The sequence below is a fragment of the Festucalex cinctus genome, chromosome 3 (assembly GCF_051991245.1).
Source record: "Festucalex cinctus isolate MCC-2025b chromosome 3, RoL_Fcin_1.0, whole genome shotgun sequence".
Lineage (NCBI taxonomy): Eukaryota > Metazoa > Chordata > Actinopteri > Syngnathiformes > Syngnathidae > Festucalex > Festucalex cinctus.
In genome coordinates, this window is record NC_135413.1 from 2,552,932 (window position 1) to 2,571,172 (window position 18,241).

Sequence of the window (18,241 nt, forward strand, 5' to 3'; positions counted from 1 at the left end):
TGAGGTGAAAAGTTCGTGAGCTTAAGCGTTCGTCAGCGGAGGTTTTACTGTATTTGAATGTGCAATTTTGGCCCATTTTTGCACATTTACAGGGGTCATACTTTTGCCCCCTAGTCCTACACGGTTAACCCGACTGACTTCAAACTTGGGCAGTACCATCTCAACACCTGAAACAACATGAGGGTGAAAAAAAAAAAAAAATCAAAAGTTTTCGACATACTATAGGACAGGCGGTCCATCAAATTTTGAGTTTCAAAATTACTACTGAACAAAGCATTGCCGGTTTCACGCTTAACCTAGAGCTATGAAAATTTGGACACATATGTAACAGCACACGACCTACAAAAAAAGTCTGTTGGTGCCATATGCTAAACCCCAACAGAAAGTATCAGACTCATATTGTCAAATATTTGTTTCTGTAGAAAATATATATATATTTATTTTGACTATGTAGTATCCTACTGCCGCTCTTTCTCTCCTCCTTCCCCTCGATTCCCCCACATGTGTGTGCGTCCTGGCTGGCTCCAGACATGCACACTGCATACTAGGGCGACACGGGAGTGGAGTTTCACTCCCGTCGGGGCATTATTATTGGCTGTAATAGATAGCCCCAAAGTCAAGATTTGCTGCACTTATGTAATAAGACTGGTCATGTTTAGTTGGTTTTCCTATGAATTGCAGAACTTGTATTTATACCACTTCTCCATTCAATGGGGCCCTGTTAATGATCCCTGTGGGACACCTAAAGATATTCCAGATATTGCTGATATACAACCAAAAGAACTCCTAAATTGGCACACTTTAAGTCAACAACAGTTCAGAATTGAGTGTAAATTTTATGCACTGAGTCTGCGTTGATAGCAGCCTCACCGCATTGCTCGTATGTTCTTGTACTGGCATAGCAGTAGGTGCTTGAAAGTGTTTTTGAAGGTGGTGTTGCAGAGGGCATAGCAGGCGGGGTTGATGGTGCTGTTGATGTAGCACAGCCAGTAACCAATGGTCCACAGAGCATTGGGGATGCAGACGGAGCAGAAGGTGTTGATCAGCACCATCACGTTGTATGGCGTCCACGTTACCACAAAGGCCACAAGGATGGCCATGATGGTGCGCGTCACCTTCTTCTCCCGCGAGGACGTGCTTTTCTTGCGCCACTTGGCTACCATGCTCTGCTTTGTCACCTGGAGGAAAACAGATAGTGTTGCATCAGTGGGAGACGGTCACAACAACAGGGCCTTGTCTGCTGGCCTATAAACCAGGCAAACCGCAGCTCCCACAGGCAAAGAGTGAATCCCTTGAAGTTTTTCAAAAATGACATTTCAAATTTCATCAAAATCAATATCTGCTAGGTTAAACCCACTAGGTGATTTGGTATGGAGCGACCCAGAGTTGAAGTAAGTCGGCAAGTGATACCTGTTAATCTTAAGAAATGACACCCCGCGTTAAAACTAATGGACAACGGCTACTGTGCTGTAATTTGGACAACCCTGTACGACAGTGATCATACCCTGAGTAAATGAAATTGTGTATGCTGACACAGTGGAGTGAAGTTATTTACCTTAAGCTCTGTCCTTGTGGCTTGACAGTCGGTCAAGGATGTGGCCCTGGAAGCTGGCTCTGTTTGGGTCATCTTTCTTATGGCATTCAGTCCCCTCAGTACTGAAACGGGGACCTCGTTCTCCGTAGATGTGGAGGGTTGGACGCTCTCTGCCTCTGGGTCCACCTGCTCGGGTTTGCCTTCCTTACAAGGAGCATTTCCATTCTGCTTCTGCAGTGTTTCCTTCTCCTTGCTCTGAGCAGCCACCCTGAGCTGCTCCCTCATCTTCTGAAGGCAGTTGTTCTGGATCTGGTTCTCACCTGTATCTTCCTGACCGTGAGAGTGAGCTTCAACAGTACTGGTGCCGGACGTCTTCCTGCTGTCTCTCTGCATGTGGCTACGGCTGGCCCTGGAGATGTGCCAGTAGAGGTAGATCATGATGGCCACGGGTAGGTAGAAGGCCGCAATGGCCGTGCCAAACGTAACCGCCGGGTTGGAGAAGAACTGGATGTAGCACTCCCCTGGCGGAACCGTTCTCCTACCCACAATGAACTGCCAGAACAAAATCGCGGGCGCCCACAAGATGAAGGACAGCACCCAGGCGGCAGCGATCATCAGACCAGCCATCTTCGTGCTACGGTGCGCCGGGTAGCTCAGAGGCTTGGTGACACAGAAGTAACGATCAAAGCTGATGATCAGGAGGTTCATGACTGAGGCGTTGCTGACCACGTAGTCCACCGTCAGCCACAGGTCGCACACAACCGCTCCCAAAGGCCAATATCCAATCACGATGTAGACAGTGTACAGGTTCATGGAACCGACGCCAATAATAAAGTCTGCACAGGCCAAACTGAACAGAAAGTAGTTGTTGATGGTCTGCAGGTTCCTGTTTACCTTTGAAGAAACCACATGGAGCAGGCTATCAGATACTAATCTTTTTTGTGTGATGCATGTCCCCCCTTCTATTAGATTACATGCATGGACATTTGTTGTCTAATTACTTATCCAGTATGGCAGACCTCACAAAAGAAATTAAAGACCCCCTGAAATGATCTTTGCAGCAATAACACCAACCATCCTCTAGATGCCCTAATACTGTATCAAAACATGTATGTATTAGGGTTACTTTGACTTGCATGGGAGCAATTGGTGATTGCCTCGGGACAAAACGTCATCACCTTCATCATGGCATCCAAGTTATGCTACATGTGTTACCGATGTGAGTTGACAAAAATGGCTCTACAGACAGTACGTCCATTTAAATTCGATCCTTATTCCGACCCAGCAGAAGGAACCAGACGGCTACAGCAGCAGAACGAATCTGAATGGTTAGTTGGCAATTGTCTTTTTTTTTTTTTTTTTTTGGTAGCTGCGAAGCTAACGACTCAAGAAGGCTATCACATACTGAAAGAAATTACTTCAAAAAATGACTTACTTGGACAGTGTTAGTTGATGTTCCATAGAGAGTTGGTATCTGAAACCAACAGCCTCAGACCTGGGTGTCAAGATGGACAGTGACCTTAAACTGGACCGGCAAATTGCCACTGTTGTCAGATCCCAAAACCGAAAAAGTTGGGGTTAGTGAGATGTAAAACCGAACTGCTAAAACAGCCCATATAAGAGTGCTGTTTGAGCTACTTTGATACAAACGCCCATAGGAAAGGGAAACATGGGTCGTTTATCTCAATGCTTTGGGAACTTAGTCAGGCTATGGTAAGGCATATTTATGAGCAAAAACCTAAAAAAGTGAACATTTCATTTCAGGGGACCTTTAAATGGAAAAGGAGCAAGCAAATTGTTACTCGGGGCGGAGGGTGGGGGGTATTTTTATTGGGTGACAAATGCTCAAGCATTCTTAAGCCGAATTATGCCTCCACGTTTGCTCTCGCGTTGATGAACGCCGTAGGTCACATGATCGACGCGAGCCATGAATTTTAAGTGCCGCGTCGCTCGTAGCCGGCTGCGGTGCACACGTCGCCAATCCTTGAACGCCGTAGATGGCGGGGCGTAGCTCACTTCTGATTGGTCCGTTCGATGGCGTTTTTTCTTTTTTTCTCTCTCTCTCTCCCCGCCCCCCGCCCAGATAGTTTCCGTGAAGGCAACTGGCGGCGCAAATCGACTTCCTGCTCGGAGACCACGGCTGTGCATGTGGATATGTGCCTGGGACGAGAGGCGGAAAACAACAATAACTTAAAAAAAAAAAAAAAAACTGTGTTCGCTAAGCGCATGGCTGTTGTGTTTTGGCGAGTTTACGGCCGAGATCGGTGCAAATTGGCAATAATTAATAGCCACGGTGATGAACTTACTCTCCCCCCGACTTTGTTTCGTGTTTCTGAATTAAATTGAACTTTCGGAATTCGTCATAAAATGCAGAGGAATCGCCACTCTGTGGCGTCCCAGCCATAGCGACAGCGGGACTTAGTGTGAAACTCCAGCAGACACAGATGTGTATTGCGCACAAGTCGGAAGGCAAACGCACGAGCGGAGCTACGCCGTAAAGCCTAATAACACCTCCGCGCGAGCCTCTCGCAGAAGCATACTGAGGCCTTTAAAGTCAACAAACTCTTCCATTTCCTTTTACCAAGACAAACCAATTTAGAAAAATGGCTTGAATGACGATTTAATCATTGTTCCCTATATATGTAGTTTGAATATGTGAAGAGCCAGTCAAAAGCACTTCATTAGAAGTAAATTTACTTCCTATGGAAACGGAACACCGGCAGTTATTTACATTTCAATAGGTAAGTTAATGTCAATGCTGCGTGAGTTATTTATTTATTTATTTTCTTATCTGTCTAGTAATCCATGACAATCAGTGTATGTCCATAGTGGTTTGCAATGTGAACATGATGTACACCTAGTATTAAATCCTAATAAACTTCACAACTTCATTAGTCATGCATTCTTTCTCAGTGCTTTGGCTTGCATTTCTGTTTGACAGACTGACTGGGCTGCCATTGGCTAGCTTGTCAGTCACTATTCATGAAGTCTTTGAGCAAATTTTTGTGTCCAAAAGGGATCTTTTGAAAGTAGACACATTACATACAAGCAGTCAATGACCCTTTTAAAACCCAACCCAAATATGATATACAGGGCCATGTAAGTCCATGTAAACACATGCAAAAACCCATACATGCTCTTATTCAGGTTTTTGAAACCCTTTTTCTAACCCGAATACTTGGCCGTACAGTATAAATGTATCTAGAAATAACTCCATTTAAATTAACATTTGTTGACATTCTGCACGTGCTCCATTTACAAGGAATCTTTGGCTGTATCCGAATGTCCACATGATACTCAATATAGTGAATTATATAGAGGTTACACCATTTTGTAGTGGTGTTTGAGTATTCAGAGGGAAAAAATGTAGTTCAATCAAAACTAGACTAAGTGCAATTTCTGCAGAAATTGCGTGGGAATGTTGAAAGCTGAATGCTAAGCTGAATGCTAATAGCTAAATGCGAATGAAGGAAATTGAAAGATAAATTAAGTGAAAGTTACAAAGTAATTAACTCTTAATTACTAGTGATAGTAATAGTAGAAATAGTAGTAGTATTATTAGTAATTATTAAATAGTAACTTGTAATTGTGGGAATGCTGAAATATGTTGTTTCTAACCTTTATTATAATTATGATTATGATTATTATTATTATTATTATACTTATTATCGCATTTTATTCTCAACACTTTTTGCAATCAAACTACTCCTACATAATACTTCCGATTTAATTTCAACTTGCTGACAACATTTACGCCTTTCGGGGTATTTATTGTTTGACTCCATATTACTTAAAGTACTCGCATAATGTAATGTTAAAGATAAACTTTTCCCCATTCAGTTTTAATGGGACTGACACTGAATTTTTTCTAAGTCACATTTTCCACGCCCACTTCCATACATACAACAGTAGGGGTGGGAATCTCTGACATGAGGCCGATTCGATATGTATCTCGATACACAAGTTGCGATTCGATTGAAAAACGATTATCTTTCAGAACAGAACGGTTCGATACGGTTCGATTAAGTTTGGGAACGATACAATTTTCGATTCGATACGATTAATTTCAATATTCAAAACTTATAGTGACATTTGTTGCTTCTAAACATTAATCTTAAAACACCACAAATTTTTACAGTATCTACAAATGTGTTAAAAAAGAACAACAACAATGTCTTCTATATTTTTATATATTGAATCAATTATTTAAATGGACCGCAACGCAACAAAGGGCTGGGCGATATGACTGAAAAATGTATCAGTTTAAATATTTATTAGTTGTTATTGACAGTTATAATTGTTTTTTGTTTAGTTTTTTTAAATTAAAAATAAGAATCAGGAAAACAAAAGGCTGATAATTCAATTTGAAATATAAATATTTAACCTTTAGACAGACACCAACACAATTAAACAGAATATGTGCACATTGTGAAGTATTTCAGAAACATGAAATAAACCTACCGTCCAGCCAAAATAAATATGAAGCCACCTTATGGAACAATAAATCTATCAAACACATTTTAACAACTTAATATATCCAAAAATATTTCCAAAAGTGCCCTAACCTTTTTATCAACAATTTTTGTTTTTAACAATTTTTGTTTTTCTTTGCCATCACATTCATTTTTGGTTAAAGTATGATATCTTTTTTGTTTTTTTAATCTGAGACACATGATGACCACGGAATCACTACTGTTTGTTTTGTTTTCTGGGCTGTCGTTCATTTTGAGTTTGATGACGTAATTGCGGGCACGTCTCAGTTCCCTGCTGCTCATGCTAGTTGTGTACATTGACAGGGAGCCACAAACTGATAAATGAGATACTTGCAGTGTGCTTTTAGCATAGCTGGTGTGTTGGCTGTGGGACATACCTGTGTCGTTTGAATCCATGCATTGGATCGTCACGGGAGTTATTCTTTTTGGCTCGCGCGCAGTACCAACGCCGGCCCCGAGTGCACCGAGAGGACTCGATAGCCATGGGAAATACCGAGATGTACGGCACCGGCTTCTCCTAACTGTCTCCAGTGCATGTTGTCACTCGTTGTGCGCAACTGCGCGCGTGCCGTATCGCGAGCACGCCGTTGACGGTAGGCGGCCCCCCCTACCCCCCAAAAAAGGTGCGTAACGTCTTTGCATTCTGTTTACAACATCCGGGGAATGAAGCGTCTCTGAGCGCGACTTTGCTAGCTCTCTGTAAACACGGAAGTAGCTTGAATACTGATGCTACTGAAATGTAAACAAAACAAGTAGAGCACGGTGCAGAACTCTTGCTATTGTTATGAAAACCATAAAGCCTCACTCGCAACCGATTCACAGCAACGCGATATCCGGTCCACAGCTTTACAAGCAATGTATCTAATGATTCCCGGCGGATTTTGTATCGGTTGACAAGTCTGCTACCGATACGGCCGTTTAGCTCCCCTTAACGACCGATGGTTCGGTCGAATCGGTTTTTTGTCCCACCCCTATACAACAGACCATCTTGACCGGCTTTCTGATACTGCTTAGTGGCGCAGTTGGGAGAGTGCATGTACAGTAAGCAGGAGGTCGCAGGTTCAAAGCCCACCGCCAACTGTACATTGCACATGTGTCTGTCACAATTATGTAAACGGATATTAAGTATACCAACTGACTACCATACCAGGAAATGGGTTATACTGACATGATCAAACACATCAGCGCTGATGGCTTTCAGCATCAGGTGACACTTTAAATTACAAATACGCCAATTCACTCTGATGCTCAGCGTCTGGTTGTGTGGTTGAGCGGTAAAACATTGGCTTCATGAGCTAATGGTCAGTGGTTCGACTCCTGCTATGGATTTTTTTTTTTCCCTAATAAAATTTCAGAAATCGTGATTGAAGTTATTTTACATCCATTTGATTAAATGTTATTTGACATTTAACTTATTTGTTATATATGTAGGAATAGAAGAATGTTGATTTGTTGTGACTGTATTGTATTGGTGTTAATGTTTTATGTTATTATGTTATGTTTGTTTTTTTGTGTTTCTGTAAAGCGCTTTGTGACAGCTCAGGATGTTTGAAAGCGCTATATAAATAAAAACGTGGGCAAGCCCTCCGTGAATAATTTTCTTACTACAAAATTGGAGCCAAGCTCTGTATCCTTCCTCTGTGGGTCGGTGGATAGCATGCTGAGACAGCAGCCATGAGGTCATCGGTACGATACCGTCGGTCAGGTCACTTAAGTTTTTTATTTTATTTTTTTTTAAGTTAAAACTGAAATCTCTTGACAACAGCCATTTTCTATCATACCAGGAAATGCATTATACTGACATGATTAAACACATAATACAACAAGTTAACATTTATTTCGTTAAATGTCATTTGACAAACTATTTCTTCAAAATTAATCCATATTTTAATATTACACTCCCATACACGTGTACGTTGCCGTTAGGTCAGATGTTTGAGTACTTGGTTAACACATTGGATACAGATTGATTGATTGATTTATTTGTTCATTTTTCCTTTCGGAAAGCATTGAGACAATCAAACATTTCATCATACAATTTTAACGTATAATAACTGAAAAGAAAAAGGGCTGGCAGGAAGAAGCATAAAGCTTATAAATTCCCGCCCCCATACTATACTAGGACGCAAAAAAAATCAAACAGCTATAGTTAAAAATCAGCAGAGATGATAAAATTTCACTACAATTCATCGAGTCCATGAAATTAGTTATCCAGTTGATTACATTCGGAGACTTTTGATTCAGGCAAATGGATTATTGAAATTTCAATCAGTTCATCTTCACCAGTGATTTGATCGCATGTAGTTCATGACAGTAGATTCGTTCCAATAGTTTGTTGATCACTTGTTGATTAGTACCATGTAGATTGTCACAGTCCAGTAGCTTTAGATAACTGGGCATAGTGAAAGCCATGTGTCCGACCCCTCCTTCAGTCAGATCCATCTTCATCACGATTTCGGTTCCTCGCAATCTCCAGTCCGACTTTTTTCTCCAGTTCAAGCAACCATGTGGCCATGTCTCTCCTCATTCTGTTCATGGCAAGGTTGAGTGCTGCAAGGTCGTTTTTCACCAAAGTGTCATCACAGGCCTTAGTTCGGCCGGTTTGCACGCCAGTGATGGCTCTCAGGGTGGCCACAGCCATTTCCTCTGCATTCTTCTGGCGATCATACATTTTTCGTATCGTACGAAACAGCCAGCAGCATCAGTATAACCACCAGCACAGCAAGCAGGTATACGTCCTCACATCTTCAACGTCCAGAGAAGTCAGACACAATGGTCTCCACTTAGCCCAGGAATCTTCAGCATATCCAGACATGTGAGTTCCACTTGGACATGAACACTGAGTAGGTCCAGGTCTCATCATAGAAAAGATTTTTTCACACGCACTTAGAGACCAGCTAATTAGATCCATACTGATTTGTCGAAAGTTTTTGTAGCAGAGTGTCCTTTTCTCAACACTCAGCACAGATGCTGTTTTCAAATGATTCAAGATGAACTGTCCTTGCGCTTCAATAACATAGACAGACGTGTTTACATTTCTGTGTTTAAGCTCCCTCCTTGTTGATAACACAAGTTATTGCTCTCCCACATATAAATTGAACAAAAGACAGGTTAAACATTTTCTTCACTGTAACTAAATAATACCAATTCTTTATATTTTTTCTTAAATCCAGCTAGTGTCTGTGTTCCAGTTAGTCCCCAATCTAGTGAATTCCATAATTTTACACCATTACAGGAGATCGAAAATGACGTGTAGTTCTAACACATCTCTGTACAAACACAAGTTTCTCTCTCAAATCATATTTCGATTCCTTGGCCTGGAAGCATTTTTGCAAGTTGTAAGGGAGACAATGTCTGGCCGCCTTAAACATTATCTGAATGGTTCTATAGTTTATTAAATCAAATAATTTCAATAGTTTAGCTTCAATAAACAATTTGTGTGTGTGTGTGCATTATATGGAGCACTATGAATAATTCTTACTGCTCTTTTCTGTAATACCATCAACGGCTGCAATCGACTTTTGTAAGTGTTTCCCCAAATTTCAACACAGTAAGTCAAGTAAGGCTGGATCAATGCACTATAGATTATTTGGAGTGCCTTTTGACTCAATATTTTTGGGGTTCTGTAGAGGATGGATATACTTCTTGCCAGTTTTTTTTTTTTTTTTTAACTGTGTTATCTGAGGAATCCATGTAAGCATCTTGTCAATAATTATTCCCAACACATTGTGTTGGCTTACCCGTTCAATATTTACATTAGAAATTTGTATGCTGATATTTTCTTTAGTTCCTTTTTTACCAAATATCATAAATTTAGTCTTGTTGAGATTAATAGACAATTTATTTGCATTAAGCCATTGTTGTAGTTTATATAATTCCTCTATTATTTGCACTAGCTTCTGTATATCCTCACCTGTACAGAAAATGTTTGTATCATCAGCAAAGAGTACCATCTTTAACACAGTAGAGACTTTGCATATATCATTTATATACAGTATAAACAATTTAGGGCCCAAAACCGAGCCCCCAGGTACACCACATAAAACTTCCATTTTATTAGAAGTACTCCCTCCTAATGTCACATACTGATATCTTTTAGTTAGATAACTTCGTAACCAATCTAATACAGTGCCCCTGATCCCCATTCTCTCTAATTTATTTAATAATATTGTGTGATTTACAGTGTCAAACGCTTTTTTTAAGTCAAGAAATATTCCAATGGTATATCATTTTCGATCAATAGCATCTGTGATTATTTCCATGGATTCAGTCAGGGCTTGGGCAGTATAATGTTCTTTTCTAAAACCATATTGACTATCATCTAACAATTTATGTTTAGTTATAAATTTATCGAGTCTATTATTGAAGAGTTTTTCTAATATTTTAGACAACTGTGGCAAAATTGAGATGGGTCTATAGTTACCATAATCATGAACATCACCAGTTTTATATATAGGAATAATTTTTGCAATTTTAATTTCATCTGTGAATATCCCAGTCTGAAATGATAAATTACATATATAAGTTAGTGGATGTAGGATTTATTATGGGGATTTTATATTATTAGGATGTAGGATTTATTATATTCTTGATTAACTTCATATCAAAACCGTTTGTGTCACATGAGTTTTTTGCTGTGCATTTGGCAACCAGGTGTCTTATCTCGGTGTCCATGACTGGCTCCAAAAACATGGAGTGTAGGTTTCCTGTATAACTATTATCATAGTGAGAGGAGGATTCTGGAATTTTCTTGGCGAGATCAGCTCCTACAGTTACAAAAAACTCATTAAAATTGTTTGCAATAACTTCTGTATTCACTACTTTTTTATTATTAACATTAAAATATTCAGGATAAGGTTTATCCTTTTTATTCTTTCTTATAACTTCATTCATAATGTCCCATAATTTACAAGTAAAGTTTTTGTTTTCATCTAATAATTTAGTATAATACTGTTTTTTACAGTCCCTTAAAATAGAATTTAGCTTATTTCTATATCTTTTATATCTGTCCTCTGCCTGTTTAGTTCTTTGATTAATAAATATCTTGTATAAATTATTCTTTTTTCTACAAGCATTTATTAATGACTTACTCAACCATGGTTTAGATTGTAAATGTTGTTTCAGATAAACCTTCTTTACTGGACAGTGTTTATCATACAATTGTTCAAGCTTGTTTATAAAGTAGCCATAGGCCATATTCACATTCATTGCATCATAAACACAACTCCAGTTTTGAGTCAACAGTTCATTCCTTAATGAAATAATATTCTCCTCTGTCCTAAATCTTTTGTATATAGCTTGAACTTGTCTAGTACCATTTTGATGCCATGTATAATTAGCAAATATTGGAAGATGATCCGTTCTATCGTTAATCAGTATACCACTTTTGATCTCATTTAACAAAATATTTGTATAGATATTATCTATTAGAGTAGCACTATGGGTCGTGATTCTTGTAGGGCATGTAATTAATGGATGCAGACCTAGTGAGTACATTGTATCAGTGAAGTCTTCAATATATATATTTTTGTTGGGGTTTAACATATCTATATTTATGTCATCACAGAAGAATATTTGTTTGTTGTGGATTGTTGACAAAAGTTTTTGCACACATTCAGTAAACATTTCCACCTTAGAGTCCGGTGTGCGATAGATACAGCTTACAATTATATTTTTACCTTTTATCACATTAATTTCAATCGTAATACATTCCATGAGATTGTCAACCTGTATCGACTTATTATGCAAAATATCAAACTTAATGTTGCTATCCACAAACAAGGCCACCCCTCCACCCCCTTTACCGATTCGATTTGTACATACCATATTATATCCAGGTAAATCAATATCCAAGTCCTTGTTTTCTTTCATCCATGTTTCTGAGATGGCAATAATATTTATTTTATTGTTGAACTTCTGCAGGTATTCTTTAATATGTCCAAAGTTTGTGTATAGGCTCCTGCTGTTGAAATGAATTATTGAGAGCTTACCAATAAGATTAATAGATTTGTTGAATTGTTCATCAGTGTAGTAGTGGCACTTGTCCGGTTTGTTGTTGTAGAAGTTTATGTCAGGGTCAAATATTCCATTTGGATCATTCAAGGCATATTCCACAAATTGATCATCAAAGTCTGTGTAGTTTGGTGATATAGGGTCAGTTGTTTGGGACATGTTTAATTATCATAGACTTCCAGCTCCTGTAATCTCTTGATAACCCTGGTTTTGATCTCCTCTGGTGAGCTCCCTTGTGTCTTGATTAGGACTTTGCAGTTGGCGGTCCAAGTTGCCATAATTTTCCCATCTTTCTTCAGTTGACGTGCCTTTCTTGCGATTTCAGCATTCTATTTGGTCAATTTTTCATTTAGAAAGACATTCATGCCTTTCAGTTTTGGGCCTTGCTTGAGGAGTGCGATCTTGCTTTTTCTGTCTGTGAGTTTCATGAAGACCATTGATGGTTTTCTCCCTCCAGATGGAATTGTGTAACACTCTTGGATATGCTGCGATTCCACCATTATTTCAAATTCCCGAAGTTTGGTTATCACCTGTTGCTCCACTGATTCATTTTCAGGATTTAGATCAGAGTCCTCATCACTTCTTCTGGCCGCGGCTTGTGCATACGTGCGCGGCCTGACTTTAATGCCGGTGATAATGACATCGTTGATACGAGATTTTTGATCAAGCTCATCTACCTGATCCTGCAAGATGACAATTTGCAGGTCTTTCTTTTTCATCTCCTCCTTCTGGGCTTGAACCACATCCCGCAGTTGTATCACCTCTTCCAGCAGTTTCTGGTTAGATTCCTTTATGGTTTTATCCATTTTTTCCATGGTTTTCTCAATTTTTTGGATAATAGTCTTTAGCTCCTCAATTTCTTCCGTTCTTTTCCCACTAGGCATGTTGTAAGAACAAAAGAGTTGTTGTTACAGCTGCGCCGCAGGGAGTGAATCGCAGAGCGATGAGTTGCGTCCTTCTCAATCAGAGTCAGGAAGCAGAATGATACCGATACCGACATGTCTGTGATAGCTGAGTGATTAAAGCAATGGATTGGCCTGCGGGAGATCATGGTTCAATCCCTGCTTGGGAAATGTTTTAGCACAACTTTGATTTCATATAGTCGTCATTGTGTAATTCTTTAAAGTCGCTCTTTGTATTAATTTCACAAAATATCTTCACAATAGTGTTTTTGTTTGACCATTTTATGAGTGAAAAAGTTTTAAATGAGCAATTCACATTCAAACCCAAAAACTTTGAATACTTTGCATTTCACTCCCAAACACGTGTAGATGTTGTTTTATGATTCTGATTCTGATTCTGATTATGATTATGATTATGATTATTATTATTATTATTATTATTATTATTATATAAACAAGATCAGAGGGGAAGCTTTAACAAGCAGCTTGACATAAAGAGATGGCTTTAAGCAATGGTAATTATTAGGTTCCATGTTTCAAAAACGGACAGCAGGTGGCAGCAGAGACTTAGAATTCCCTCTGGGATGGCTCCCTCTGGGAAATTTACATGTCCAGCAACAATAAGAACAGATAATAAAATAAAAAATAATTCAATCAATCAATAAATAAGGCTATTACACCAGAGATTGAATTAGTAATAAAAGTAATAATAATAATAATAATAATAATAATAATAATAATAAGAAGAAGAAGAAGAAGAAGAATTCAATCAATCAATGAATAATGAGCAATCAGCCAAGGCCATGTTGCAGACAAGCTCTTTTTGCCCCCCCCCCCCCCCCCCCCCATTCAGTTCAGCATCAGATGTCACTTTTAAATATGACTACACCATAAGCCACGACTTTGAGCCTGACAAGTTAGGTCAGAGGTTTGAGCACTTGCATAACACATTGGAAGATGTGGGTTCAAACCCCCGCTTGGCCAACTTGTAGGTACAAATATAATATTGAATATTAATCATTGTCAGATTGTTTCACATCCATTATTTTCCCATTAAATCACATATATGCTAAGCGATATAAATTTAAACCAACTGACTATCATATCGAAAATTAAATGGTAAATGCACGTGTCCCTATTCGGCTTGTATTCAGCATCAGATTACTGATCATTACTGACAACTATCTGCATATAAAGCCCACTGCATAATAGTGGTGGGTGGATCGATCCAAATATCGATATTATTGATACGCAGACAGTCTCGATACCGGATCGATACTGGCACTAAAATATCGATCTATTAGTTTAGTTTCATTTTGGCTCAATTTTGTAGTAGATTGCATGAACACATACAGTATTGTACTCATTTTTTGTTTTGTTTTGTTTTATATTTGTTGTTCACTACAATTACATAAAATGTCACAATCATAACTATAAGTTACTACTACTTAATAATTACGAGTAATACTACTACTGTTTCTACGACTACTACTACTATTACTAGTAATTAATAGGTAATTACTTTGTAATTTTCACAGTTTCTTTGTTCCCTTCATTAGTATTCAAGTATTAGCATTCAGCTTAGCATTCAGCTATTAGCATTCAGCTTTCAGCATTCCCACGCAATTTCTCCAGAAATTGCTTAGTCTAGTTATTATTATTGTGGGATGCTGAAAGCATATGTTGTTTCTAACCTTTATTATTATTATACTTATTGTGGGATGCTGAAAGCATTTTATAGCATTTTATTCTCAACACTTTTTGCAATCAAACTACTCCTACATTATACTTCCGATTTACACCGTTCAAATTTCAACTTGCTGACAAAATTCACGCCTTTCGGGGTATTTATCATTTGACTTCATATTACTTACAGTACTCGCGTAATTTAATGTTAAAGATCTACTTTTCCCCATTCAGTTTTAATGGAACTGACACTGAACTTTTTCTAAGTCCCATTTTCCACGCCCACTTCCATACATACAACAGACCATCTTGACTTGCTTTCAGATATTGCTTCGTGGCGCAGTTGGGAGAGTGCATGTACAGTAACAGGAGGTTGCAGGTTCAAAGCCCACCGCCGACTGTACATTGCACATATGTCCGTGGCAATTACATAAACGGATATTAAGTGTAGCGATAATTGGGTCGTCTTTTGGACGAATTAATAATCTGGACGTTACAGAGGTAAATTGTATTTACCTCAATAACCTCTGGGGCACCACGTTTGTTTTGCTTTGTATTAACAGGAGCAAACAACGACCAAAATCCTTCTTTCATCAGTCATTGATAATCTAAAGTCGCCACACTCGATATTCAGTGGTTCGTTGTACTAACAAAAGAATAATAATCCACTCGGAAACACAGATGACTTAGGCGGAATAAAGTTTATAAAACATGCATTTATTCACGATTGCTACACTACAGAATCAAAATACTGCCTATCTAACTATTCTACCGTCAGAAGAAAAGAAATAAAATAAAGCGAATGAAAATAAGGAAGGAATGCGAATGAATAAAGAAACAGGGAAAAGAGAAAATTTGACCTGCCAGATTTGTGATGTTTCAAACGTAAGTGGCACACAGTGGATACGCCGAGGTAGAAATCAAGCGCACTTACGAGCCCTGGAGTTGCGTAGCAACGAACAGAAGTGGCGGCCTTTTTGACAAGGGGGAAAAAAAGAGTCAATGTTCGTTGAAAAATGCAAGGAAAAAAAAAGGTTTATTCCACAGGTTAGCGAGGGAGCCGCGCCAGGGGCCTGACGTAGTTGCGCGGCTCGTCCCTTGATTGGTCGGCGATCCGGCGAGGTTGATCCTCGCCGAGGTTGGTTCTGCTGGGCAGCTGTCCGAGCTCAGGTGTTGCAGCTCGGTCAGTACGCGCCTGCGTACGGGGAAGGCCAGCCGTTGGAGGTGCGTTGGCACTGCGGCGGAGCGCCACCGAGTAGCAGGTGCGGTGCGCGGCTTAGGTGCACAACCTTGAGTCCGGCGGTGCGTTGCAAGTGTACCCGGGACCGAGAAGGTCGGGCGGGTGAGCACCGATAGTGGAACAAAAAAACAAAAAAAACGAAAGAGTCTTTAGTCAGCGTTGCAGTTTGCACTTGCTTTGGCGTGGCGTGGCGCGAGGATCCGATCTCGTTAACGGATCCTGCCAGGAAAGAAAAAGCCACGTGGTTTGCAAGTTTCTTAGACAAAAGAGTTCGAGCAGCCTGGCTGGCCCACTTGCAAGTCGGGCCAGAGTTTTTGGAAGAGGCTTGTGAGAGCAGGAACAGGCAAGAGAGCAGGAGGGCAAAAAAAAGGAGAGGAGGGGCAGTGGTCTGCTCGTGTTTTTATAGTCTCTGGGTGGGGCGAGCGGGTGAAGGCACACCCTTCTGTTCGCCCGCGCAGACTCTCAGAGGAAAATTATTAAAAAGATTAATAATTTGGCATTAAATTTGGTCAGTCTGGCAAATCAGTTTTCCCACACAACCCGTTTAACACACATTGTAATTAATGCATCATAAACTAACTTGTGAGGTAACTTCTACTTGTCTAATCTGACTGAACTGAGAGATATTGATCATCTTTCATTCTTTATGGAGTACACATGAAATAGGATGTTCATACACACAAAGATATAACATGAATCATTCGTAGTTCAGTTGTCTGTCAAGAATTATCATGATATAAATGTGTAAAATGCGGTTACTTATGTGAATTGTCACTAAGGATAGTTCCAAGTTTCGCCACTTGGAGGTGTTGTTGCTCCATCTAGACGTTCCAGGAAGGGCGAGGCGCCAGAGTATCCTTTTGTGATTGATAAGAAGTCATGAACATTCCTTTGATCGGTCATTTGTGTATTCCAAACCATTGGAGCCATTTGTTCGGGCTCCGAGCAGACTGCTGGAAATACACTCCTTTGGCAGACGCATAAATTCCTTTGTCACCTGGTCAGCGGCTTCAAAAGAGTTTTGTTGGTGGCAAGGACCACCTGTAGAGCTGACCAGGCTGGATCCTGTCTGGGCATTGGCATATTCATGCACTGCAGAGAATTTGCTTCAAGAGAAGCAAACTAAAAAAAAATTAGAGGGTGGAATGGACCTAGGCAATAGTTGTTACAGACCCCCCTTCGTCAAGCGGGATGAATCTTCAGGATGTCCAGGTTGGCGGGTCCAGATGATGCGTGGCCAGGGTCCAGGCCACGGTCAGACGGCCGGAGTCCCACTCACGCTCTGCTGCAACACTCAAGACATACCACTGGTGCCACTTTTCCCTAACCTCTGCCTGGTTATGTGTATGCAGGGTACGTCTGTGTGTTTTCAATGTGTCTCTATGTGTATTCAGTTAACAGTGTGTCTAACTTGGTACTGTGTCAGCTAACTGAGGGACTCGGGTCCCAAAACAGGCGCGGGCCTGGGAAAGACGCAAGACGCGAAATTCCAAACAAAAGAAAAGGAAGAAAACTTTTCCTAAGGCTATAAGGCTAGTATCATATTATGAGTAACTAGGGGAAAACGAACAGCAAATTAAAGAAAAGAGAGAGAGAACGAAAAAGAGGCTTTCGCCTTCTAAAACTCAAAAAAAAACCCGGGGCTATATCACGGGCCCTAACTCTCTTTTGAAGAGGGGGGTGCTGTTTCAGGCACCTGGAGGTCGAGGAGAATCTCCTCACCTGGTGGATCTGATTGGCTCTCCCCTGGGGGTGTTCGTTTACGGCGAAAGATCTTAGGTTGGTTGGCGCAGCACTCTAGTAGCTGGCTATTAAGCTGGTGCACCTTCCTATAGAGCAGGTAGGCTATACCAAAAGTCATAAGGTACCCGAGAATAACCAAGGCTATCAGGGCATTATCGGCTGTAGACCAAGACTGGGAGAAAGAAGGCGGAGGGGCTCGGGCTGTGGTACGAATAGCCTGTAGGGTATTCTCAACAGCGGTCAAGTCTATGGCCTGAGTTCCCTCAGCTTGAATCAAGTCGTGTACCTGGGGATCAAATTTAAGTTGGTCGTGATCAAAGAAGTCAGACACTTCGATTTCGCTTTGATGAGTCTCAGGTGCCAAATGGTACAGCGCCATATTATCTACATGCAGAATGGCATCACGAGGAACATCGATCCACATGGTTTGATTCGGCAGATTAATTCTAGTCGAGGTATCATGTTGGTCATAGCTCAGAGTAGCGGTCCAGGCTGGGGTGTTAACCAGCCACTTCGAGCCAACAATTTCCACGCGGGTTGTAGTCATTTGGTATCGAGGCGTGGCCTCGGCTCTACATTTCGATCCCTCCTCCAAAGGTTTGAGACCACAAATCCCATCCGTTACATCTCG

The 18,241-nt window shown here is 40.2% G+C and overlaps 1 protein-coding gene across 1 annotated transcript in view; it reads right to left on the reverse strand.

Moving 5' to 3' along the window:
• Window positions 1–866: 866 nt before the first annotated feature.
• Window positions 867–18,241, reverse strand: part of LOC144015450 (muscarinic acetylcholine receptor M2-like) — a 49,010-nt gene continuing 31,635 nt past the window's right edge. The window contains exons 3-4 of the mRNA XM_077515474.1: window positions 1,556–2,428; window positions 867–1,178 (exon numbers count right to left, since the gene is read on the reverse strand). Coding sequence (XP_077371600.1) covers window positions 867–1,178; window positions 1,556–2,428 — 1,185 coding nt within the window. The remainder of the gene's footprint in view (window positions 1,179–1,555; window positions 2,429–18,241) is intronic.